This window comes from Nestor notabilis, unplaced genomic scaffold, assembly GCF_000696875.1.
Source record: "Nestor notabilis isolate BGI_N333 unplaced genomic scaffold, ASM69687v1 scaffold15520, whole genome shotgun sequence".
Lineage (NCBI taxonomy): Eukaryota > Metazoa > Chordata > Aves > Psittaciformes > Psittacidae > Nestor > Nestor notabilis.
In genome coordinates this window covers 1-26,323 of record NW_009912573.1, presented here as the reverse complement: position 1 = coordinate 26,323, position 26,323 = coordinate 1, and the positions used below count along the sequence as shown (strand labels likewise).

Sequence of the window (26,323 nt, the reverse complement as noted above, 5' to 3'; positions counted from 1 at the left end):
GATGGGTCGAAGAGCAGTAAATGGGTCAAGAAACTGAATGAGATGAAAACAAAACTGGGGTTTTCTTGGATCCAAGTGCTGTGACAGGAGCTTCCCTTTTCCCATCTCTCATTCCAGGCGCAGCTCCTGCCCCATCACCACTCGCTGCTGCCCAGGAAGCTCCCCCAGGCAGCAACGCGCAGCTCTGGTCTCATCACCTCAATGTCCAGTTGCATCCCAAGAGCGTCTATGTCACCCGGCAGTACATGCACGATGGGTATGGCCCGAGGGACTGGGCTGGAATCTTGTCTGGAACATGGGCTTTGTTTGGCTCCCAAGGAAGAGTTCAGAGGGGAACAGAATAAGCTTTATTCTTCCTTTTTTCCATAGGGACTGTGGGTGTCTGGAAGCCTTTGCCCAAGGCGAAAGGCTCCTGCAGGATCCCGCCTGCATGGAGGAGGTGGAAGATCGTTTGCACTACTTTGTTGAGGAGTGTGATTACCTCCAGGTTTGACAGCTCAGCCCCAGCTGCCCTTTGCTTTCAAGAACCTTCCTGTGAAGGTTCTGAAGGCTCTCGGGTGCTGCCCTCGTTTGGCCCAGGGCTTTCAGGTTCTCTGTGACCTACACAACGGCTTCTCGGGAGTTGGTGCCAAGGTGACAGAGCTGCTCTGTGACGAGTATTCAGGAAAAGGAATCCTGAGCTGGGGCTTGACTCCAGCCACGAGGAACGTGGGGGTAAGTAGACAATGGGAAAAGCCCAGGAACGGGCGCTGCTTCTGGGCCCGGATCAGACGGTTCCTTGTTTGCAGCTTTGAGATTGTAACGGTTGGATTTTCCCCCTCCAGGATTCCCAGAAGAACGTTTACAGGCTGATGAACACAGCCCTGGGCATTGTGCATCTCTCCACTCACAGCTCCCTCTTCTGCCCCCTGTCCCTCAGCGGGAGCCTGGGACTCAAGCCACAGCCTCCTGTCACATTCCCATATATCAACTACGATGTACGTGGGGTTGGTCCCTGCTTTGGCCCTGAGGCTTCACCCCCAACGGCTCATTTTCATACTGTAGCAAACAGGCCCCCGTTGCCTTTGCTCTCCTGTTGCGCTGCTTCAGTGGCAGCAGTGACAAAGTGCTTGTCCCTGGTGCTCCTCCCCTGTGGAGTTTGTCGCTGCGGCTGCGGGGACAAGGCGACCGGCACCGAGCAGATGACGTTAGCAGAGAGCCTGAACTAACTTAACCACAACCTCCACAAGAGCACAATTTACAACCTGCTGCAGTTAAATATGCAAAAGCCAGTGAAGAAACAGCAGCGTGGAACCCGTCCTGCCACGTTTCCCTCTGTGTCCCTCCCCAGGCCGCGCTGAACCACCACAGCAGCGCCATCCTGGCAGCAGCGCTCGATACTCTCACCGTCCCCTATCGGCTCAGCTCCTCCCAGGGCTCGATGCTGCACCTCGCCGAAACACTCAACTTCTCTGGGAGAAAGGTGAGGGCTGAAGACCAGGGACCTCCCCCTGAGCCCGGCACCGGGAGCTCTTCTGCTCCGCATCCATCCCCCCGCGCTGAGCAGGCTGCGGGACCAGGGACCTCCCCCTGAGCCCGGCACCGGGAGCTCTTCTGCTCCGCATCCATCCCCCCGCGCCGAGCAGGCTGCGGGGAGCGGGTCCAGGGCGTCACTTGTCACCCTCTCTCTTGTAGGTTGTGGCTGCGTGGGCTTCTGTTCCCTTTCCCGCCCTCCACCGCTCCTCCCTCCCCGACACTTTCTGCACCTACCAGCAGGACGTGCCCTGGAAGCTTCTGGCTTCATGCAGGGAGCGAAAGGGCAGCTCCTGCTTTGCTCAGTCCGTTGTGCTCCGAGGGGTTTGCAAAGACAGACCCATCAGGTGAGGAGCATTTGAGCTGCACTTTTCCCTCCGGAGCTCTCCCCAGCACTGAGTTCCTACACGTGGCACTCGTGGTCCTTCTAGTCGATGGTCCCTGTGCAGCTGAGCAGCCGCTCAGTCACATCCCATCCCATGGCTCGGGTCTCCCCGCAGCAGCTCCCCAGGAAGGCAGCCTCCTTCTCCCCTCCACGCCTGCGAGAGCACTGAGCACGTCCTGCAGCGTTACTTACACACTGTGTTCCCTGGGGCTTTCAGGTGGGGAACTTGGATTCAGGTTTGGGCACAGACCAGGGACCACTGCCTGGCAGCGGAAGGGAGGGAGTCCGGGATAACTGTATTCACCTTCTTCCTTACAGCACAGCCCATGTGCTGGAGCAGCCGTGTTACACCCCACCTCCGTACCCCCAGTTCTTTTCTCCTCTTCTGAGCAGACAAGGCTTCCTCCTGGACAAACCTCCCACTTACTCCCCAGCAGGTACCAAGCACCCCTTAAACTTGCTTTGCAACAGAAGAGATGATGTGGGTCTGACAGGGGGGGAAAAGACTTTAAAAGGTCACCTTTTGGGTGGTTGTAGGGCAAAAGTGCTGCGTGTTGAGCAGCTCTGCTGTGCTGAGGACAAGCAAAGCCAGTGCTTGGGAAGTAGAACGGGGCAGAGACACAGGGTTTGATGGCTCTGTTGACACTGTTTGTCCCTGCAGCTGTTGAGAGCATCCCTGTGCTGGCAGCCCTCCAGTCTGCCCCAGTTCTCCACACGCTCCTCTACGGCTTGTACAAGGACCTGCAGAAGCTGAACACGCGGCGCTGCGCCAGTTTCTTCTCTGCTGGAGTAGAGCAGGATGACTTCCAGGAGGCCTTGCACAAGCTAAGAACTCTCTCCCAGTGCTACGAAACAGAGTCTGAAGCAGATGAATCTGAAGATGAAGCAGATTCAGACTAACTCAGCTTTATTACTAGGGTGGAAGGAAGAATCGCTTTCGCTCACTGTAAGAATAAAGGGAATGGCCCCACTGCTCCTTGCTTCTCATTTCAGCTAAACCCTGAAGGAGAGGCTGGCTGACGTCCTGCAGCTCCCTGCACGTGGGTTGGAAAGGAGGAAAGCTGCTTTCTTGAGGGCTGCTTTTGTATGTTTGGGGGCTTTTTTCACCTTTGCAAAACCAATTTGCTCTGTCAGCATCAGACCACGCAATAAATACACAGTTCAGGGTGGAACTTCCCCACGTACAATCAACACAAGGGGAGAACTTAATAAACCCTCTAATCACGTGTTTGTTCCACATGAAAACAGACATCTTATGGTACAATATTTACATGGTTCTAAGGCTGGTGGCCCCATCCTCACCACGGAGTGAGGTCAGTGTCCACAAGCATCCATCCTGCTGCTGGAGGTCCCCATGTAGGTTCTAGAGGCTGTTACACCCCAACACCCTTCTCCAGTCCTTTAAGTGCAGCTTGACAGGAGCATAGCAGGAAAATGAACCCCAAAAAACCCCAAAAGGTGCCATCTTCAGTACCTGTGCAGGCGGTTTTCCGTTACCCACAGCACATGTCTAGCAGCAAACTGGCAAACAACTCCCTTCTGGTGCAGTCAGAAGCTCCTCAGGCCAGAAACACCCCTCAGTCATCAGGCTCTTCCTCAGAAAGCAGAAGGTCTTTATCTGACAACTGGTCTGTGTTACTGGTACTAGTAGCATCCTCCTCGTCTTCAGAGCTCCCATCACAGGATGTATGAAACAGCCTCATGAGTTCTCTGAACCTGTGGGATACCTGAAGGACAAGGGAAATCCAAGCTGAGGTTATCTTTTGGTGGTACAACACGGGAATTCCACAGTCTGGAGCTGAGGGTGTTTTGTGCTTTCACGTTAAACCCACAATCACATTCTTATGCAAGAGTCAAGCAGAAAGGGAGAGGGAACTGGGGGAGCACTGGGTGCTTCTGCCTCCCTTGGGAGAACAGTTCTGCTCCACTGACTGCAGGTAAGAAAGTGGCAGTTTGGGAAGGTTCCTCTGCGGGGATGTGGGGAAGGCAGAGACAAAACCTGACACATTCCTTGTAGTGGAGCAGAAGTAGCAGACACCAAACCAATCCTGGTACCAAATGACAGGCTGGAATCTCAGTGGCAATGTACGAAGGACCCGGCAGCCAGGGGGTTTGGCGGCACCAGAACATCAGGGCTTGGTTGGTGGTTTTGTTTTCCAACTGGGATTATTTTTCTCTGATGCAGCATCAAATTGAAGTTCAAACTGGGAGACGAACATGACAGCAAAGCTCCACTTCTCCTTCCTTCCCCCCCTTGCCCCATTCACTGCAGCAGAGGGAAGCTCCACACCAGCCCCTCACCTCGCTGGCAGTCTTGTTGCCCAGTTTCTGGGAGATGGCATGGAATGTTTCCAGCTGGGCTCCTTTCTCCTGGCACGTGGTGAGGATGACTCTGTCGGCCTCCCTGCAAAACAGCACAAGAGCTGGAAGGCAGCTGAGAACAACGCTTGCCACACTTCAACCCCCACGAGCCCCCGTTCCTGGGGAAGGAGAGCAAAGCAAGCCCAGCTGGCTTGTTCCTCTGCTCACCCATCACCAGACATGGCTCGAAGCAGAGCTGCTTTTGGCCCAGTTTTAAAGCTTTTTGAAGGACAGAGAAGTTAAATCTTTCCCAGCTCGAAGTATTAGAATTACACTGCCACGAGCAGACATTGTCTCTCACAGAACCAGCAATGACAGGCTGTGGTTAGAGGAAACGAGGCAGGAACAGTCAAAGGGAGGGGGCAGAAGACATGAGAAAATGGGAACACAAAACAAAGGACTCCATAATATGAAAGCTGAAGCTGAACACTGAATGCTCAAAGGATGGAAGATGCAGCTCAGGCAGATCTACCTGGTCCAGAGAACAACCTTCTCGCCGGTCGAGCTGACTTTGCTGTTCTTGGCGCACACAGTTGCTTCTGCGACTCGCTGCTGTTGCTGCTCCTCATCCCTTTGTCCCAGGGAGGCAGAAACCACCCTGTACTCCACCTGCTCAGAGCGCTGATGCCCCTGCAAGCTGTGGTTTGCATTTGACTTCGATCTGCCCTCAGTGCAGCCCATCTCATCCGGCTCCAAACCACGGTGCTCAGGGGACTGGGAGCTGCAGCTCGTCCCCAGTGCTGGTTTTCTCCCTGGTGTTATCCAGCCCTGCTTCGCTTCAGGTTTTCCTTCCAGAGGCAGAGGTGAGGCCTCAAGCTCTCTCACACCTGATTTTGCAGCGTGACCAAAGGCAGCTGCTGAATCAGGATGAAGCCCTTCAGTCTGACACAAACTCTGCCCAGAAGAGGAACTTGGTCCCATTAAACCCTTTTCTGCACCAGAACGAGAGGGCAGCAGCAGGTCTCTGCTCAGCCTCAGGGAAGCATCTGCAGTTTCTTGCTGCTGGGTCAGTCCCTCACTCCCCACAGTGCAAGGGAAGTCTTTGGTTTCTTGAGGTAGTTTTAGAGGAGCCTTTTGTAGCTGTGTCCATCTGGGGCCGCTGCCACAGGAGTCACTGTCCTTCGCAGCACTGACACCAGCTCTGACACCCACCTCCTGAACGCGGGTGTCAGGCACTGCAGGTTGTTCAGAAGGCTCAGGGCTGCTGGAGACAATCCTCCCTTCCAGGTGAGACCCTGTCAGAAACCCACACAAGTGGAGATGAGCTGTTAGAAAACTTGGGGAGGGTTCATTATGGTTATTGCTGCTCTGGAGCATAACACTGTGAATGAGAACACAGCCTGGGAGCAGCTCTGGAATTCCAGCTGCAGTTTTTCCCCCTCTTGTGCTTCAAAGAAGTCAATGTTCTTCACCACTGGGCGTTACTACAACCAGCTCCTGGGTGAAGAAGTGCTGAACACAGGAAAAAGCTTAAGTGCATTGCCCAGACCAGAACTCAGCAGACAGTGGTGCTCTTGATGCCCTATTTACAGACCCCACTGTGAACCAGACATCAGCTGCACTACACCTAAACCACTGGCTTTAACCTGTGTGTGAACTGAGGCACGGTACCGAAGAAGGAAGGGATCTCTTCCAGGTTACTGATCCTGCAATAATGCTTCCCTTTGCACCAGACTGAAGGAAAACCAAGGAGATCATTTAACGGACAATCAGGGCTCGGTGGTGGGACTGGAGCTGCTCAACATCTGACACGACAGGGGGATCAAGCGCCCCCTCGCACGGTTGTGACGACACTGAGCTGGGCGCTGCAGTCACCCACGGGAGGAGGGGATGGGACCAAGGGGGCCAGAGGAGGCCCCGGGGCTGCTGCGAGGGCTGGAGCAGCTCTGCTCTGGAGCCAGGCTGAGAGAGCTGGGCTGGGGCAGCTGGAGAAGAGAAGGCTCCTGAAGGGGACACCTTAGAGCAGCTCCAGTGCCTAAAGGGGCTCCAGGAGACCTGGAGAGGGGCTTTGGACAAGGGATGGAGGGACAGGACAAGGGGAATGGCTTGAACCTGCCAGAGGGGAGACTGAGATGAGCTCTTAGGCAGAAGCTCTTCCCTGTGAGGGTGCTGAGGCGCTGGCACAGGGTGAGCCCAGAGAAGCTGTGGCTGCCCCATCCCTGGCAGTGTTCAAGGCCAGGTTGGACACAGGGGCTTGGAGCAACCTGCTCTAGTGGAAGGTGTCCCTGCCTGGGGCAGGGCTGGAGCTGGAGGAGCTTTAAGGTCCCTTCAACCCAAACCAGGCTGGGACTCTATGATACGTGCATGTTTAGAGCAGGCAGAGTGCATGAACACAAGCTAAGAAAATGGAAGAGTATGAGACTACCCCTATTTGCACTTGTGTGAACAGCTCAGAGGTGACCGACAGACCTGCCTGTACAGAGACTTTCACACACCTGAAGCCAGAGACTCTGCTTTCCTAGATCCGGTTTTCGGTCTGCTCTGGACGTCCTCTCCCTCATCTCTGTTCTCCAGGCTTTCTTCCGCAGGTTCCTTAGACATTCCAGAATCCCTCCCTTCAGGCTGAGGACTCGATTCTTGTCGAACAAGGTTTGCAGGGAGCTCGTGAGAATCCTTATTTTTACAGAATTTGTTGTCACACACCTGCAAGTCAACAGAGAGGCCACGGTTACAGCTGTGATACCCATCCAAAGCCAACACCTCAGCCTTTGCTTCCAAAGCACTCCTTGGCCTTCACAAAGGCTTCAGTTGGCAATGTTGGCATTTAGAAAGATGAGTCTTTTTCTTATGAAGAGGCTCAGTTCTTTTCACAGTGGCCACAAAAGCATCTTCCATTTAAAAGATCATCCAACTTCACATTACTGAGCACAGCAAGAGGGGCAGTGGGAAGTGAGCAGGAGCTAAGAGAGGGCAAGGGCAGGCTGTGCAGTCAGAGCTCCAAAGAGGAAGATGCTACAGGTCATCTTTTGATTTACTTTCTTCCTCAACACATCATGTTAGAGGCACGAGGCTGGACAGATCATCACAAGAGGGGACTCTTGGCAGGACTCTGCTTTCCACTCCCCACTCCAGTGACTTGGCCTATCAACTAACCTTACTACTACAATGGCTGCAGGTCCTCCTTTTGCTTTTCTTTAGCTTGAGATCGCTACTCCCTTCATGGCAGGAACATGAACATTCCTTCATCCCATCTACCCACTCGACCTCCTGGAAACAGACATACTCCAGCTGACAAATGTGCATGGAACACAAAGAGGAGAGGCAGGGGAAGGTGAGCCCCAGAGGGAGCAGCAGGACTGGGCCTCTCTGCACACACCCAGCGAGGACTGAAGCGATTTTGCTGCCAGCCAAGCAAAGCACAACAGAACCATTCAATCCCCTCTCTTCCAAGTCTTTTCAGGCTCTTGTCCTGCCTCTCAAGAAGACATTCATCCTCACGGGCATTTGCTCAGAGTCCAGACATGTGGACTAGTGAGACGCCCCAGGCCCACCTTGTCATTGTTCTGGCCTCCGATCTCTTTCCGCTTCTTGGTTCTGGAGGCTGTGTGCATCTTGGGTGGTTCCTCCTCCTCCTCTACGTCTGGCAGGGACACCTCTTCAAACCCATCAAACTACAGGAGGGAAACACAAAACCCGCTCGTATCATGACAGACCCAAGTTCATTTTCCCCCTGAGAACTGAGCTCAGTTCCAGGCCATGACAAGCTCAATTACGTTAGAGGAGACAGAAAGGCTGGAAAATCTTAGAATGCTTTGGGTTGGAAAGGACTTTAGACCATCCAGTTCCAACCCCCTGCCATGGGCAGGGACACCTCACACTAGAGACTTGGCTTAGTCCACCAACAGCTATCCCACCCCTCTGCTTCCCTCACTCTGCAAACGCAGCCTCAAGTCGAGGTCTTCAAGTTCAAGCAAGTCCAGTATCTCCTCTTTCAGCTTTTGTGGTCTTAGGGAAAGGGTTGCTCCACCTCATATTCCTTCTCTTCCGTCCAGTTGATCTCCTCAAAGTCCCCCATGCGGCTGGCAGAGGGCCGCAAGTGATCAAAGAAAACGGAGAATTCATCCTGCAAGTGGTCGTGTCCTTTCAACAGTTGCCACATTTGGGTCTTCAGCTGAAAGAGAGAAATCCAGAGAAAATGAGGCTTTCATTCCATGTCGTCACATTCTTTGCAGAAGGGTTTCTCAAGGCAAGGAGAGCATCAAGGCTTGACAGACCTCCCCCAGGGAAGTTCATGCCTGCATTGGTACTACTTCATAGATAGTTTGGAATCACTCCAGATCCAGCTATCAGACCTTCTAACAGTCTTCCAGTACCTGAAAGGGGCTCCAGGAAACCTGGAGAGGGGCTTTGGACAAAGGATGGAGGGACAGGACAAGGGGAATGGCTTGAACCTGACAGAGGGGGGATCAAGATGAGCTCTTGGGCAGAAGCTCTTCCCTGGGAGGGTGCTGAGGCGCTGGCACAGGGTGCCCAGAGAAGCTGTGGCTGCCCCATCCCTGGCAGTGTTCAAGGCCAGGTTGGACACAGGGGCTTGGAGCAACCTGCTCTAGTGGAAGGTGGCCCTGCCCGGGGCAGGAGTTGGAGCTGGTGGAGCTTTAAGCTCCCTTCCAACGCAAACCAGTCTGGGATTAGCATAGAAATGTCCCTCTAGAAGCCCAGGCAGACTCTGTAGCACCAGACTAGAACAGATAAAAGCAAGGTGGAGGTAAGAGAGAGGAGACAAAAGAGGCCAATTAACTATAAAGCCTCTTGAAGGAGCAGCTTCAATTCTCTAATAAACTCGTGTGGTGTCCAAGAGCAGCACAGGGGAACCTTGAAGCAGGGTAACTGCCTTCCCGGGGGGTGAGAAGGGAGGTCCGTGGCTGCCCGCTTACCTCTGCGATCTCCTGGGGGAGGCAGTCAGTGCAGCTCTGCAGGACCTTGATGATCTTCTGATGGTGGGCAGGGTTCTCAGCAAAGCAGATCTCCAGCTGCCTGAGGAACTTGCGGCTCTTCTCAAACGCTTGCTGCTCCTCAAACTGACCAAAGGAAGAACATTCACCGCTCCTGTTCAAGAGCCTCTTCCCAAGAGTCTCTAGTTGCTTATGCAAACTACAAAGTGCCTCTCTTGCTGTTTGCTTCCCATTCCTATTGACACCCAGTGCTTAAACCATGACAAGGTGGGAGAGAAACAAGCCTCTGAATAAGTCTTTGGTGGAAGAGAAACAAGTCTTTCTGTAAGCTATAAAGCTTTCCTTCTATCAGATGCACATCAGATAGGAAAATCCAGAAGGGATTTTTGTAGGACAGAGGTTTCCAGGTGAAAACATCTGTCCTACAAAGTAGAAGGCTGATTTGTGAGACAAGGGAACCCTTCCACTTGCTGTATCTGCACGTTGTCTTTGCAGTCAGGGTCTGATTCTCCAAAGTAACACTGAGTATGAGGCTTAAACCAAACACTAATGAATAAACCAACAAGGTAAGCAAATGACTTACCAGCTCTTTACCTCTCTTGCCCTAGAAAGAACTCCTTATTCTTTCACTCCCACAAGCACTCACATTATCTGCTTAAAATCTGGCCTCCTTGTCCCATTCCACCTACCAGCCCACACTCCAAAGCTTGCTCTGGTAATAGAAAGGCAGCAAAATCTGTGAGCAGCTGTGGCCAGTCATGCAACAGCTTCTGTAAGGTAGAATAGAGCTCCACGGCTGTTCGCTTGCCTGTGCTGATCTCAAACTCGTAGATGACCCGGAGGAAGTCTTCGTACTTCCCAGGAACATGCTGCAGGGCTTCCCGCACCTGCAGAGCAACGGGACCACACATCAGCCAGGACCACACGGCCCTTCAGGGATCCTTCATCTCTTGCTGCTTGAGCAGTGTTGGAGGACTCCAAGTGTCGGTTGCTCCTCCTCTGGGTTACCTGCTGCCCTGGCTTACCCTGGTTAGATAGGCTTGTGCAAATGCCAGATCCTTCTGCTCCCGCAGGGGGTCCCTCTCCAGGATGTCCTCATCATACAAGAGCAGCAGCTTGGAGGTATCTTTGCTGGCACGAGCCCGGCCTCTCTTATTCCTGGTTCTGTGGGAACTCCGGCTTTTCCCAGGGGCTTTCATGTTTTCTCCTGGGAAGAAGCACAAAGGAAGTTGTAGAGTTCCCTGGGCTGGGAGACAATAGATCAATATTGCAATAGGGAAGAAGGTTTCCAGAGTCGGCGAGGAGTTACCTGGTTACACTCTCCTGTAAGTGCGTGAGCAATGGACTTGACATTAATCAGGCTACTACCACCTTGTACATTGCCTCTTTCCTCTTAGAGCATCTGGCAGGAAAAGCCTCTGGGTACAGCAGCAAATCTGTCCTGGCTGTTACTCACATCTACTAAGAACTAACAGTGCGCTCCAGGGGCAAACCAAGTGCAGTGGGTGAGCAGAGCTACGCTCTGAGCATCACAGCTGGCTGGTGGCACTTGCAAAGGATTCTTTTAGCTTATTATTTCCAGGAATAGTCAGCATCACAGGTGAACCTAAGCCCAGATCCAGCCTCCCCATCACTCTGCTGTTCATGCAGAAGCAGCTCCATTGCCCCGTGCCCTGTATCAAAAGAAACCCACGGGACTCACCTGCTGGAATTCTGTGGGCTTCCACCTGCGGGGCTGCCTTTGCCAATGGGAAGGCAGATTTGGGCTCCTCTGATGTATCTCCACATATTTCATCATCTTTCTGTAAACTCTCTATTCCTTCCCCTTCCTCCTCCTCCTCTTCCTCAGGCTCAGAGTTCTCTTCCTGGGAATTCTCTTCTTCAGAATCCCCTTCTTGGCTTAAACGCCTCTTTGTTGCCAGCCAAGTAAGTTTTTCCATTGTCTCCTTAAGAAAGCAACAACAACCAACATCATATTGTTTTCTTTTAGTGCCCAATATCATTCAGCAACCAGCTCCCTCCATGAGGAACGCTCCAGGAGCAACTACTCCATTGGTAATTCTAACAGCCAACTTCACAGATCAGAATCTGACCAACTAGAGGGTTCCACTGAAGGAATCCAGTGGATTCCAGAATCCAACCACCACCAGCTCTGCCTATTTCTGTATTGCAGAATCTGCCACTTCTAAAAGCCTGAAGTTGGACAGAATTCCTTAATGATCATCTCAGCTCCTAAAGTCTTGCTGGAATTGTGAGCTGGAAAATAACTGTCACGTAAAGTACAGTTCACAGTCCAGCTTTCCAATTGGATTCCAACTGTGATTTGCCCTGACTCCACTGGGGTGTTTCAGGACACCAGTATTTGTCATTAACAAGGTTTAGAAACTTTTGCTTGCTCTTACCTGAAGTTCTGGCACTGAAAGAATAGATTCTTCTGAGGCTGACGACATTTCTTCATCCTCATCTTGTGTAAAATCATCAAAGTCATCTTCTTCCTCTTCTTCTTGTCCTTCTCTCTCTCCTCCAGCTTCTGGGCCAGCCGGTGTCCCCACAGACTGCCCATCGATGCTGGACGAATCCTCTGGTCTTCCCAGGGGACTACTGAACTCTGCCTCAACATCTGCTGCGTAAGAAGGGTTCTTTGGAGACTCACTGCTCACTTGTGCTCCAGCAACACCACCCGCATCCATCTGCTGCTCACCATGGGGAGATGACTGCAAAGCCCAGCGCGGTTCTTCTCCCTTCTTATCACACAACACGTGTTCCTTTTTCATCTCTTTCAGGTCATCTGAGCAGGAACATGCAGCCTCCATGTTCAGCTCCTGGCCAAGATCCAGCATGAATTCCTCCTTCACTTCAGCACACACAAGATCCCTCTTCTGCACTGGGTTTACTTCCTTGGTAGCATCATTTGATTCTTCAGATTCAATTTTCACTGTTTCATCGGGATCTTCTAAATGGGGCAAAAGGTCCACAGACAATGGCTCGGAAGCGTTCTCCTCTCCTTCCACCACTGTCCAGCTACAGCAATCACTCTTATTCACCCTCTCCTGACTGCAGTTATTTGCAGTGGCAGGATTTGTGCTACAGTCCTTCTTGGGGGAGACAGCAGAGCAGGAAGGGTACAACTCTGCGGGTTCAGCCTTGGGCTCTGCTGTACTTTTGTTGTTTCCAGCAGGGCAAGAAGGAACCAGATTCAGCTGCTCTTCGTTTTCACCAACAGACGAGGCAGAAAGACCAACAGGGTTAGGAGACACTATCAGCGAAGGGATTGAAGAAGTCACCAGAGGCTGATTTAATGGACATGGGAAAGTGGATGGATTTACCAGTAAGGTTGTAACTGGAATCGCCTGAGTGCCTCTACCAACTGTGGTATTTATGGGCTGAATCATATTGCAGCCATTGCCTATATTAAGCACTTTCACTGTGGCAGCAGGTACAGTAAGGATGACAGGAGAAGGCTGAATCAAAGGGGGAGTCTTGATCAGTGGGGCAGATTTTGCCCCTTTCTTCCTCTGGTACCCCTTACGAACACAAGGTTTGCGCAGTTTTGCTCCAGCCAAAGCTGGCAACATCAGCTTGGGCTGAATAGTTACTGGATTTGAGGACACCAGAGCTGGTGGAACAGCGGCTGGGAAAGCCTGCCTGGAGTCAGGGTGGGAAGCAGGGAGCACGTTCTGGAATTCCAAGCCATCCCCACTGCCCACCACTGCTGGAACGTTCAAGGGCTGCACTCCCGGCACCGCCTGCACGACTGGAGCCGCCTGGATCAGCCGGGGAATCTGAACCATCACCTTGCTGGGAGGAGCTTCTGACTGGGAGAGCTTCACAGTCCTCTGGATGTTAATAGTGTTAGTGCTGGGCTGCAGACAAGGACTCGGTCGAATGAGGACAGGCTTAAGAGCTGAAGACCTCTGCCTCCTCCATGCTCTCCTAGAGAATCGATTGGCAAGGGGCTTTAGGGTCAGTACTAGTCCCTTTGGCATGAGGAGAGGGTATTTTTCGTCATATTCTGCATCTGAAGTCTCCTTTCCTGTCCCCAGAAGGGCAGCTTCTGCATCTGGAGAACCTGGTGCCTCCCTGGCATCTTCTGCCAATTGCTTCAGCTCCCCCTGAATGGAGGGCAAGCTTGCCTAAAGGGAACAAGAGTTTATTACTCCAGTCCTTGGGTTATTCCTCTATCACCACCTTCAAACAGCACCACAGAAGGCAACAGAGAGCAACTTGCCTCTGAGAGTAAAGCATCTTTAATTTACTTTATCCTACTGCTTATTACTGTCTATCACTTGGTATTTACTGTATATTACTTTATAGTCACAGGTTTTACTCAAAGCCTTCACAAGAATCCGAGAGCCTGAGAGAAACAAGGGAACTGAATTGCTTGTTCCGTTAGTAAATGCAAGACTGTGGGAAGGAAGCTTCACGGTAGCAATGAAATACAATGGGTGATGAAGAGAACTGCATTTTATGGCATCTGAGTCTAGGTCTTCCCTCAGACACAGTCCTCTGACTCACAGACATGGTCCCTTTGCCTCCGACTTAGTCTTCCTTGTGCAAAGAATCTCAGAGAAAGAATCCTTGCAGAGCACGAGGCATTTGGGTGTAACACAACTAACACAGCAGGTGAAGAGAAGCTTAACAAGACCCACCCCAAACCCTCAGATCAATTCTTTCCCTTTAGAAGGTGCGGTTTTAAGGGGGAAGAACACCCCCCTCTCATGGCTGTAACACAGTGGGGAAGGTGGCCATAAGGGTCAGTCTGTGCTGATTAACAGTTTACCAAAGCTTAACAAACATCAACACATCAAAACAGAGACATCCCCCCCGATGTTTACAGCAGGAACTACCTTGAGCCAAAACGGGAGGCGATTCTCTTCTCTCTCCACAGGAGGCTTCCACTCATCAGGCTGGATCTCCTCACAGCACTTGAACAGAACAGGCAGCTGCTTCGTCTTTTTGTAGTACTACATGGAAACAGGAGAGAACACAAGACAAGAGGACTGGGGTCAGATCTCCTGCCTGGTGCAGGGTAAGGACTGTGCTCTGCAGAAGTGTTCACTGAATAAAGGGATCCTCATTACTGCCTTAGTGAGGTAGGAACCATTAAAGAAAGAGTAATAAAGGCTGACAAGGGCTCGCTGCCACCTTGGCTTCTCAAAAGGAAGCATGAAGTTCTACAGATGTGCACTTGCTTTCAGACCCTCTGGTTCTTATTCTCACTTCAGCAGTGGCTACAGCTTCTGGGACAGGATAGTTGGCCTGCTGGACATCCACCATGACTGCTCTTTTGTTTAAGCTTCACCACTCAGAGGTTTATTTGTATGAATTTGTCAGGATTACTGAAGCCAAGTTGGACTGTGCAAGTGCTGGTCTCTTCAGAATCAAACCAGTAAGAGCAACACTTGCACAGTCCAGAGGACACGGTCTTCTCATTGCTAACAAAAGGAGGACATTTTCTTCAAAGCAAACAGAGCACAGACACAAAATGATCCTTGGAACAAACAGCACATCTCTGCCTGTACAACAAACCAGCAGACTTACAGGGCTGAGATACCAACCCATAAGCTAAAGGCAACACTTACTCTGATGATGTTATCTGGGGCTCGGTTCATGTTGAGGTTCTTGATCCTCACTGTGAGCTGATGGGCAGTTTTTGTTGGCAAGAGATATTTGCTGATCAAAGGCTTTGGAAACTCTGTCCCTTCAAAGTGTTTCAAACCTAAAGCTAGTAAACTGAAGGAGGAAAAAGAGGGAGAGGGAAGAGAAAAAGCTTTTTAGACAGGATGGCAGATTGCTATTTGGACGTGCTGTTACACAGTACTCAGCTATCCCCAAAGCTTGCATCCTAGGAATTCTCCTTAGCAAAGCAACCCCATTAGTGTGCATTTCCTTCCACAGTTCTAAGCACTTACTTGTCCTCTGCCTTGGTGAAGATAATCTTGTCCCGTGGAGGGTTTGCTTTCAAGGAACATACTGGCAGTAACTCGGGATACATAAAGACTCTCCTTGTTGCCAAAATCCATGCCACTTGCTTTGGTAAACATGGGAATTCATTGGCTGTGAAAAGAATGAACTTACTGCGGTGCAAGTTGAAGCAGCAAAAAGGCAGTCAATGAAGTGGGTGGATTTCTGGAAAAACACCTCACAAAATTCAAGGAAATTCATTCCAAAGAGCAGCCTGAACCAGCTCGCATCTGGAGGGTGCACAGCATGAACCTGTGAACACCTTCCCATGTCTTCTCCCTTCAGATACTCACCACTCTTCTTCACAGCTTTGCGAGGGCTCCAGTCAACCTGGACCTGGGCATGGAAATCTTCAATGAGCTGCAGTGCTCCCTTCAAGTTGCAGGGCTGGAACATGGTCTGGAACTTTGGATTGAAGGAGAGGCGAAGGAGCGTGGAGCTCCGAGCAAAGTTCCCAAGCTCGCTCTGCCAAGTCAAACACAGAGAAACATACACCAAGAGGCCTCCAAATGGAGGGTGAAGAAAAACACGTGTCATATAATAGTGCAAGGAAGTTCCTCCTGTGTGGAGCCAGGCTGAGAACATTGGGGCTGTTCAGCCTGGAGAAGAGAAGCTGCTGGAGAGCTCAGAGCAGCTTCCAGGGTCTGAAGGGGGCTACAAGGATGCTGGAGAGGGACCTTCATCAGGGACTGGAGTGGATGAGCTTTAAGGTCCCTTCAACCCAAACCATTCTATGATTCTAAATATAAGCTGGCAATACAAAAGGAGAGTGTTACAGGTCTTTTTGAGCCTCACAAATGTAGGAACGGAGGAATAGTTTAATGGATTTTTTATTCCCCCACTTTCCAGAACCTCTCAAGGACACAGAATGTCACTAATTACAGGAGCTCTACTTTTTGAGCTTTCTTTTCAGTATTTCCAAGGGAACAGTAAAAAAAAAATGACAAAGATACCAACTCAAAGCAGTGGTATCAGTGAGCACAATGTGAATGATTTCTCTAAGTACTGAGCATGTTCATAGTAGGCTCACAACATCATCCCCTTAGTGAGTGGTAGTTTCATTTGAAGGCATCAATAAATTAATCTCTCTAAATATCTCCAGTAAGCAGCAATCATTAACATTCAGTTTAGCTCTGATTTGAGACATATCCTTACCAGAAACATCCTGGTGGTACTGGCCTCTGAACTTAAAGCAGGGTTGGAACTTGCGAGGAGATGGATTTGAGTCAGAAGCTGAACATGCTTGAAGAATAAAATCAGACAAATGGGGGTTTGTTTTCAGTGGATCAGAAATCCAAGAAACTGGAAAGCACAAGTGTAGAGGCACAAGAAATATCTCCTGAGCACCCCAAAAATCACATTCGGACTTCATATAATCTTTTAAGCAACAGAAAGCTGAAGGGAAACTTGAACAGCCACTCTTACACAGATTCTGAACACAGCATCATCTGTTCAAGTCTTCGGGCAGTTTCCCAGCACTAAAGTCAAATGATCAATACAGAAATAGTATTTGTTTCTAATTAAACACTTCAGGAGGTCTTCAGAAACAATGACTTCATCTACCAGAACTGCCCACGTGCACACAGACACCACCCATCTTGCTCTGCAGCTGAAGAAGCAAAACATGTACCCTACACATCTAATGCAAGATCCACTTCTTTAGTTTGTGTTGGAGAGGTCTGTGTCCTTTCCTTCCTGCCACAGACCAAGACGTGTTCCAACTTCATTTCTACAAGTTTTGTGTGGTGGGAGGAGTTAAAAAACAGAATCCAAAATACATCCAGGGTAGTATTCCCAGAAAGTAATAGAGAAGTTGGTGACAACAGAGGATTTGACAGATTACAGTCAGAATTCAAACAGGGCCTAGGCAGCTCTCTCACGTCAGAACGATGCCAGGAAACAAGGTGCAAAGTAGCACAGTCAATTCCAATTGTCTTCCAGTGGAATTGGGCATGTAAACATCGCCTACAAGAGCTCCAGCTCCAAACGTAGCTTTTCCAACTGACTTCTCTAAGGAAGCACACCCACAAGCTTGCTGTACCATTGCCTTTCCCTGCCCCTACAGTATCCAGCAAATACTCATTAGGTCAGACCAGATAACACTTTATTACCTGCTGCATTTGCTGCTGGAGCCTCTTTCTTTGCACAGTGTCCAGAACAAGGCTCTGGAGAGGCTTCTCATTCTGAGGTTTTGACTTTTCCATCTCCTGTGGTGGCTTAATGGAGGACTTCTTCATTCTCAACTGCTCAAGTTGCTCCTTCACCGTCCGGTGTTGCTCGTTCAGTAAATTGGCCAGAGGCTCTTCAAATCTGGTTGAGACCAAAACAGAACAAGCATCTGATTTAACAACCACTCACATTTAGAGTACTTTACCCAGGGTCTGGGATGCACAGTTCAAGAACTATCATCCCTTGGTTTATCCATAGGTCTTTTAATCTACCACAGCACTCAAGTAGTTCTTTAACCAGCAATTTCAAGGCCAGATAAGGGTCTTGTCCACCATTCCCAACCTGTGTTCCACTCAAGTGCTCAGATACACTCAACGCCAGTCAGGATCTAAGATAATCTAGAATACATTAGAACCAACCCTATTTAATGACACTTCTAATGCAAGGTATCCTAAAAGCAACAAGAAACCTGGCAAATCCATATTTTGCCACAACACAACTCGAAGAATCCCATATACAGATAAAACTGGGGAAGAAGCAACTGGGAGAACTGCTCACCAAAGAAGAGTTCATACAAGCAGCTATTGTCCAAAGACAAATCACACAAACAGTAAGAGAGAGCACCAAGTTTCCCTGCTTTTAGTCTGTAGCTGGTTTAGGAGTTGCTGCACTCCCCTCTGGTACTGCTCATCCCAGAGAGAGTATCAAGAAACTCCAGCCTTTGTTTTAGCTCCTTTCCCAAACAGATACAGCTTGATCTTGAGCTGATCTGCCCCATAAACAAGGAGACACCATTCATGCTGCAGTTCACCTTCAGCCACTTTCTGTAACTGGTTAAACAGATTGACCTAGAAAGAAGTGCTTTAGACCCTTCCTCTTCCAAGTCACTGTTTCAAGTATAACCCATCCCAAAAATCCTCAAAAGCCAACTTCCAAACTTCATCAGCATCTCAGCCCTAGGCCTCAGCTGTATTAAGCAGTCTTTCCTTAGGAAAGGCCACCATTACATCCAAGCTATTTACTTGAAAGACAAGGTGACACTTGGCAAACCAGCTCCTCAAGTTTCTTGTCACCAAGCAGTGGCCTGTGCTGACCAGGCATTACCTCACGGGGGGATGGCACAGGAAAGCTGCAGGTAACCACAGGCTCTCTAGCAGAACACTGTAATTTTCCAAGCATAACCAGTGATCCTACCTAAGTGCCTGGGGTGTATTGAAGTTTGGCCGTGACTCTGTAACATTATCTTCATCTTCTGGACCTTCATCTTCCATGTTGGAGAAGCCCATCTCATCCTGAAACTGAGAGCAAACAAGTAGCAGCGCTCAGGGACAGAAAGCTCAAGTAGCACATTTGCCACCAACTGTCTTTAGCTCACACAGCTCATGATGATCCTCTTAGCACAGACATTCATCTGCAGGGATTTAAGGAAGTTCCTATGCATGTCCCTTCCCATGGCTAAAAACGACACTCTCATGACAGGACCCCTTTGCACACAGTCAGCACTAAGCATCTTCCCGAGACCAACCCTTTATGGCTTTAAAGATTTCATGTCAGAGCTGAGAAAGATCTGTCCTTCAGAGCTATACCCAATTTATCACTTACTGTCTCAAAGAGCTCCTCCATCAGTTCATTCACTTCCTTTTCTGCAAGTAAAATTAAAAAGCATGAAGATTTCTTTTCCTAGAAACACTGTCATAACATCAAGTCATTTAAGGAATCTCTCTTGACAAGCAAAACCCTCCTCTTGCAAAGAAAGGACCAAGTAGGAAACCCCCTGGTATTACACTCCTTTTCAGTGCTGGACCCCAGAAAGCTTCAGCTGAGACTGTTTGGAATCAAAAATGGAATATAAAAGCTCATTTCCAGAATTAAGGTGAAAAGTTAACCCGTGATAAGCCCCAAACCAAGCGTGCTTCACTGAGAAGATGAAGAGTGGTATGTTTATAAAACTAGCTTGAAGACTGAAAGGACTTGAGAACATTTGACTACACTCAAGTCACAGGGCAAGCATTCAATTCTGCATTGGCTGAAGCTTTATGAAAGACTCTACTAGCACTTAAGGATCATTCTTCAGTCTCTGCCATGGAGTAAAGTTGCACCTGACAGCAGAGCAGCTCTGGCCAGAGCCTTCCCTGTATGCCCAGAGAGCCAGCTTTGCAGAGGAAAGCTCTTCACTCAACATGCAGATTCTTTTTAGCCAGCCTAAACAGCAAAAATCTTTGCAACAAAACACTTCTCAAAGTGAATTACTAATCCTACCCAGAAAGGAGATGTGATTCCCAAAGGAGGTATGATTCCCAAAGGACTTACTCGTAATTCTCACAGCACGATCGTTTCTGAAGTCTTCTGTATCTGGTTCATCCAGATCTTCCAGGAAATTGTACTCAGGGTCATCATCATCATCTGCTTCATCTAACAAGAAGCATGTTTTGAAACATCATTACCCTGCCCCAGGACCAGTCACCAGGAGCAGAAGCAGTTTGTTTGCTGCCTGACCCGGCACAAAGAGCATCCTTATTTGTGGCCATTTCCAGTTAGAAAAGGTGAATTTGTTCTCTGTCACCTGGGTTTCAGCTCGATTTAGAAAGACTGAAGTAGTAGTATTTCCACTTGTGCTTTACATTCAACGTGCACAACTGTAAGCAACTGGTAAACTGAGGGCAAAAGGAAGTCCCAAAGCTTGTTCTTGTTTCTTCTCAAAGAGCAAAACAGTTGTTTTTACCAAAACAAGTCATGTGCTAACGAGAAGCATCACACACTCGATAGGTTCAGGTTTATCAGTGCTCAGCTTCATGACACAGCAGGATGGATTAAGGGCTGAAACACAGAAATTTACTGGTGGTTACCTTCATTCTCCACATCATCGTTCATGAGTCCTCCAAGCCACCTCTTCCATTCTTCATCATCTGCAGTGTTAGGATCATACATATCAGGTGTGATATCCGGGGCTCGGAGCTCAGCCTCCAGCTGGCCAAGAGGAACATCCTTCAGTGGTCTCTTGGACCGGGTTCGGAAGGCGATGAGGCTGTCTTCCAGAGGCTGAAAGGTGAAGGAAAACCACAATGGAATTAGGAGTCTCCGCTTTTCCCAGTTGCTCTGGCAGCCAAAAAATCCCAATACTAAAAATACTGGACTCCTGACACAAAGAATCCTTTACTTCGGTAGTCTGAGAAAGCCAGACTTTCATTCCTACTGCTATTGGTGATAAATATATCACTGTTCATTTAGCTCATGTTAAACTCTCATCTGCTCCCAAAGAAGCAATCCCCACTTGCACTATTTTTCTCACTATTACGATGAAACAATGTTCTCTTTACAACCAGCTTCCCCAGGGGTTACTACAGACTTGCCTGCAGAACACAACTAAGCTGACAGGTTAGCTTTCAGAAGGCAAACTATCTTCATTAGTCATGCAAATGTCATAGAATTACACTTAACAGTCAAAACGATGCTAGTGAGAGTTATGAGCAGGAACAGAAAGTGTAGTTGCAACACAAGAAACTAGAAGTATACGTCACTAACACCATTTTACTAACAGCTGCCTTTATTCTCTCACAGAGCTGGCGTCCTACACACTGTGGAGATTCAACTTACTATTCAGAGTTACAAAACAAGAGCAGAATGCAGTGAAAGTAACAGCAGAGAACTCAAACTAAACCCACACTATTACAGTATCCCCAGACCAGTACCTGGTAAGAATCCATGCACACTGGGCTTGAAGCCAGCTCTTCATCCACTGCATGCAGCTTCTCCATGAACGTGCTGTCTTTGTTTTGCTTTGGTTTAGGAGGTGGTGGAGGTCCCATGGGAACTACTTCAGCACTAATATGTCTAACAACAGACGTAGTGACCTTTTCCATCTAATTAAAAAGGCCTTTGTGTTAAAAGGGAAATATATGTTCTAGATAAAACCAGGACAGAGTAAGTCTCTACCTGCTTGACCAGAGCCTGACACAACAGAAACGAGAGAAACGCTTTGCAGCAGAAAAGGGATTCTTTATCCTACCCTCACTTTGACTTTCAGAAAGTACAAATAAATTCACTTTTGAAAAGACTTGCAGGAAAGAACACATTTGGAAGAGCTGAGTATCAGCCTCAACATTACTAGAGCTGATAAACCTGAACACTGGTAATTGTGGCACGCTCCCAACCCTCCCAAAAGCAAACCCATGGCAAGCAGAACGTGGAAATATCAATACATTATTGCTCTTTCTCCAACTCCGGTGGCAGCGGCCACTTCCCACAGGTGCTTGCTCATTCTTGTCTGTTGATACTCAACTCTCACCACACTGCACGTACTCCTACTGATTTAACAGTGCACACAGTCCCCAAAAATAACCTTTCTGCCTCTGTCAGCAGCACTTCCTCCTCCCTAAGCCGAGCGCAGAAAGCAATTCCCCTGCACTCCTCTCAAACATAAGCAGAAAAACAATTATTATCTGAGAAGAGCCTCTTCTTCCCATTGCCAGGGCTTTTTTAAGTAACTGTGTTTATTTTAGACTAAGCTCTTTCTGCAAGGGTTGCACTTTGCTGCTTATGCAGGAACCGCTGCAGAGGGACCCTGAAGCCACACAGCACCTGCACCACACCACAGCTTGAAGCACTAATAGGACTTTTTGCCTCTCCATTAATAGCTTAGGAATAAAGACTCAAAGTTGTTTCTAAAGAAAGCAAGTTTACCTCACAGAGTGTCCCTCCCTCTTCGTCAGAGGATCGCCTCGTCCTAGATCGCTTTGCTCCCCGAGGAGAAGAAGCAGTGCTCTCTACATCGCTTTCCAGTAAGCTCTACAGCACAAGAGATGCAGAAGGCAGTCAAACACTGCTTCAGCTCATATTCCAAAGACTCTTTTTTAGTCAAATGAATAGTACAGCATTGAAGGAATATTACCAAGAGGTCTGGGACAACTTACGAGTTTTCACGTGTTAAAATAAAGAGCATTCCACTGCCTCAAACACGCAGACAGCTCCATGCTGAACACAACCCATCTTTGTCCACGTTGCAGTTACCTCCTCTGCAGTCTCGTCCTCATCCTCGTCCTCAGGCTGGTATTCTTCATCAGATGAATCATCTTCCTCAAGAGGAATGTCCACAAACTGAGGAGGCTGCAACAGAACAGAAGATAAGTGACAACTTTTTACAGGCGAGTTGCACTGTCAGATCAAAGATTTCCAGTTGAGGAAACACCCTGAAGCTCAGAAAGGAAGGAAACTACTGAGAAAGGCTGACGAAACCAAAGAAATCACTGAAGTACAACTGGTAAAGCAAAGGAAGTGGTTTAAAAGGTACAAGAATGGGCACAAATTATTTAGATTTGCAGGATGGAAACACTGCATGAACAGACACTACCTGAAAGACACGTTTCTAGTACCTGAATGGTCATTCCCTCCTGCCTACACCTAGATAACCAATCTTTTGGAGCAGGCAAAAAAAGGCCCAAGATCCAGGCTGTATTCCCAGCCAGTCCTACATGCGTAGAACATGAGGTCTGGGCACTAACATCCACCATCAGAAGCTTCATCCAGGTAGAGGCTGCTGCAGTTCCAATGGGGGAAGCCGAAAAGACATCCCTATGGCATGTCATCACCTCCCCACATCGTCTTCCCCTGAGGGCAGCTCTTTTGGGCCCTCTATGCACCCACTGCTATGTTAACTGCCTTGTCCTGGCTGCAATGCTCCTCGTCACCGTACTGGCCATGTTAGACAGGAGTCTGCTCCACCCCTCCAAAAGATTCCTTGCTTTCAGGGTGCCTCTAGTACAGTCTCCCATTTCCCAGCAGTAGTTCACTTACCTTCACCTCATTCGCCTTCTTAATTGGAGAAATATTCCATGTTGGAATCACCTAAAGATAGCAAAAGCACTTTAGCTGGCTCTGAAAAGCATGGTTTGCACAGCTTAGATCATCTGTTACATCAAGTCAGTACGTGAGCTTGAGGCCTTGTTCTCCCAAGTAGCCAAGTAATGACAGGCCTCAAACAAAGACTTTCTGAACTGCCCCTGTGCTCCCCGCAGCAGTAACTTCAGGACACTGTCAATTCACTGCATTTTCTAACTCTGACCCGGTTCTATTCTGCTCAGCTACAAGTTTTACACTGCTTTAACTTATTGTTCCACATGAAGAATAAATCACACAAAAGCACACTTTGTGCTGTTTTTAGAAGACCCAACTATCACAACCATTTGGGCAGGGGGGTGGGTGCAATAGGAAAAGCAGATGACACACTTACCACTCCTTTCTCCACAACTTCCTTCAGTTTGGAACGAGTCATTTTGGGCTCCTGAGAGTTTAAAAGAAGACAACAGCAACCTATTCAGCTGGTTTTCTTAACTGCAAACTTTTCCCCAGCAACTCTTCACTACAAGGCTTTTCTCTTCTTTAAATTCATTCTCTTTTAGGTATGAACAGAGTGACATCAAAAATAACCCCTCATAACCCTGTTTCATCATTTACACTCATACACAGATACTACTCACTTCATGCAAGTGGTAATGAAACATCAATTATGGTACTACCTATTCTCTCCATACCACACCATGGACCCAGAAGATAAGACTGGTGAAGGTGTCTTGCATTTGGAACAACTGAAACCCTTTTTTACTTACAAACAAAGGTATATCTTCTGTCTCACTGATGGCTGCTTTCATCATGGCAACCACATGCTCATTTGTGATCACTTCCTACAGGAACACACACAAGAAAGGGTCTTTTAAGTGTTTGTTAAAAAGAAACAAACTTGAGGTTAAAATAAACTAGTTAGAAACACGATGGAGGAATACTCAGTGTACGATACACTTTGTAGTTATACAAGAACAAAGAAAGACTGGACAAGAAAATATGAAGTCAGCGTAAGGAGTGATAAAAACATCTGCACCACGTTCTGCTGGGAATGTCCCACAGAACAGATTCCCAGCAGAAGGAAAGACAACAGTTGAAGGAAAAGCCCACCCCAGTTCTCCTTCCTTCGTGCCACGTCATGAGGAAGATCTCCCAGGCACATATGAAATGCTGCCACGAAGCTGCACCAGCAAACTGAAATCCTGAAGCACTGACATGCTTCCAAAAGAGTAAGGGTCTAATTCTCTGGAGAAAGCAGGAAACGATCTACCCTTGAACCACTGCGCTCCATCATTCCAGACAGCATTTCTGCATTTCCAAGGAAGGCAGAAGAGAGTCCGTATCTGTGTCTCCATCTCCCCAGTGCCACCATAAGGTTCCAGGGAAGGTAGGCGACTCTGAGGCAGTCACAGCCCCCACGCGGTGCCGTGTGACACAGAAAGATCCATTTCTGGCACTTGCACGGAATCAGCTGGTGCCTCTGCCTGGAGGAATCGTGGCAGCCTCCAATCTGAGTGCCGCAGGGATGGCAAAAGGAGAAATCCTCGGGATGCCCTGGACTGCAGCACCAGCTGCGCAAAATAAACCCACCCCAAGGCAAAGCAAAACCACCCACACCCCGAAGCACCACACTAAAGCCTGGAGGGCACTTCCTTGTAGAGCTGAGCACTTCCCTCCCCGTCACATCCCTCCACACTCACGTGCAGGATGTTCCTCACGTTGACAACTGTCAGGTTGTGCTGTTTAGCTCCATCTTCTAAGGTGCGATCGAGGGTATCATCTAGCTTGATATCACAAGACAAAGATCCCTCCTCCTCTTGACTTTTCCCTTCTCTTTTCCGTTTGGTTGCCTTCCTCCTCCTCTTCCTTTTTTCAATATCCTCTCCATCCTGCTCCTCTGAAAATTAATAAACGTGGCATCTAAAACTGCACATACTTCACATCCCGAGTTCAAACCCCCAACCCAACAGCTAGAATTCTGCAGGTGCTGGAGTGACAGCAGCTTTTCAACAGGAGGTCACCAAACACAAACGACCAGAAGAACCAGAGTTGAATCTGAACGTTTGAATGAGGGATTCAAGCTCTGCAAGAGTGAGTGTGTCAAGCAAATAAAGGTTATGAATTCGCCATCTCTATTGGACTGAGTGTACGGAATGGTCTCAGCAGCCTTTTTACCCCTTTCCCACAACAAGGAGGTGTTTTAAGGGACAAACAGCCCCAAATGCTCATCTTCCTCACCAGTCTGCTGGGGGCACTCACCAGCTCTGCTGTTCTTCAGTGGCTTCATCACAGCAGGATTTCTAACAGCCACCTGCAAAGAGCTTCTCCCTGGAGACTCCTGCCCCGCAGCCTGGTTTTCAGGCAGGTACAGATCTCTCTGTGCATTCACTTCCACCTCTGTACACAGCTTGGGCACCTTCCCTGTGAAGGGAACACACGGAGCTGCAGTCAGTATGCCACACACAGCACTGCTAAGAGGCTGCTGCACGTCCAAAAGCTTACCCTGACCCGTTCGAATCTCTGTACATCAACTGCACAAGTCTAACCTAGGCTGGGGAAGTGACCCAGACACACCGACCACCCTGCTGGAGCCAAACGCAGGCAGAGATCCCCACCTCCCGCTCAGTTTTGCACAGCAAGGCCCAAACCCATTCCTGCCAAACGATCCAACCACGACGTAAAAGGGCGAGTTGTTCAAAGCAGGGTTGTTGCACTCCCTGTTGCAGAAACGCAGCTGCAAGAGGACTCAGCAGCTCGGGAGAAGCCCTCCCTCACCCAGGGGTTACTCACAGCTGGAGCAGCACCTTAACTGCAAGGTCACACGCGCCACAACCTCACACTTACAGCGTGTGCAACCTTAGGATGCAGTTTCAGAGCCTCCTCAGGCCAGCTTAAAACCACACCAGTGCTGACAGGGGTGGCTGCATAGCCCCCTGCTCCTGTTCCATGAGCACCTGAGGCCAGTCTTGACGTGTTGCCCCCCAGTAAAACCAGCTCCGTGACCCCCCCGCTTGCTTCTGTCACATCAATTCTCCAGTCAGAGGGAGGTTCGCCAGGGAAAGGGGAAAAGAAGAGACCGGGCGATGCGGGGAAAGGGGGAACAACCGCTTCTTTCAGCTGACTTCAAGACGAGCGGAGACCCAAACCCAGCACCACTTCGGTGGCGAATCCCTGTCACCTCCCTCGCGAGCTCTGTGCTCTGGGC

General features: G+C 49.2%; 2 protein-coding genes across 2 annotated transcripts; one reads left to right on the top strand and one right to left on the bottom strand.

The window, feature by feature from the left end:
- Positions 1 to 117: 117 nt before the first annotated feature.
- MSTO1 (misato 1, mitochondrial distribution and morphology regulator) lies at positions 118 to 2,797 on the top strand (the record flags this gene model as incomplete). Its single annotated transcript, XM_010020144.1, has 9 exons — positions 118 to 256; positions 370 to 487; positions 580 to 714; positions 825 to 977; positions 1,331 to 1,462; positions 1,675 to 1,859; positions 2,013 to 2,114; positions 2,216 to 2,334; positions 2,559 to 2,797. Coding segments are annotated over 9 exons (1,322 nt in total), but the record flags the coding sequence as incomplete, so codon positions are not given.
- Positions 2,798 to 3,474: 677 nt separating this feature from the next.
- GON4L (gon-4-like (C. elegans)) lies at positions 3,475 to 25,007 on the bottom strand. The gene is made up of 29 exons (XM_010020133.1): positions 24,819 to 25,007; positions 23,886 to 23,960; positions 23,510 to 23,560; positions 23,074 to 23,124; positions 22,291 to 22,386; positions 21,964 to 22,068; positions 20,973 to 21,143; positions 20,130 to 20,322; positions 19,594 to 19,695; positions 18,886 to 18,926; positions 18,478 to 18,581; positions 17,226 to 17,424; positions 16,270 to 16,356; positions 15,408 to 15,579; positions 15,063 to 15,207; positions 14,733 to 14,883; positions 13,998 to 14,114; positions 11,553 to 13,283; positions 10,853 to 11,096; positions 10,176 to 10,357; positions 9,840 to 10,037; positions 9,133 to 9,276; positions 8,226 to 8,369; positions 7,750 to 7,869; positions 7,352 to 7,465; positions 6,694 to 6,901; positions 4,731 to 5,493; positions 4,199 to 4,301; positions 3,475 to 3,624 (listed from the first exon to the last, which is right to left on the bottom strand). Exons 2-29 carry the CDS (start codon positions 23,928 to 23,930, stop codon positions 3,475 to 3,477), a joined length of 5,931 nt encoding a protein of 1,976 aa, XP_010018435.1. The 5' UTR covers positions 23,931 to 23,960; positions 24,819 to 25,007.
- Positions 25,008 to 26,323: the final 1,316 nt, after the last annotated feature.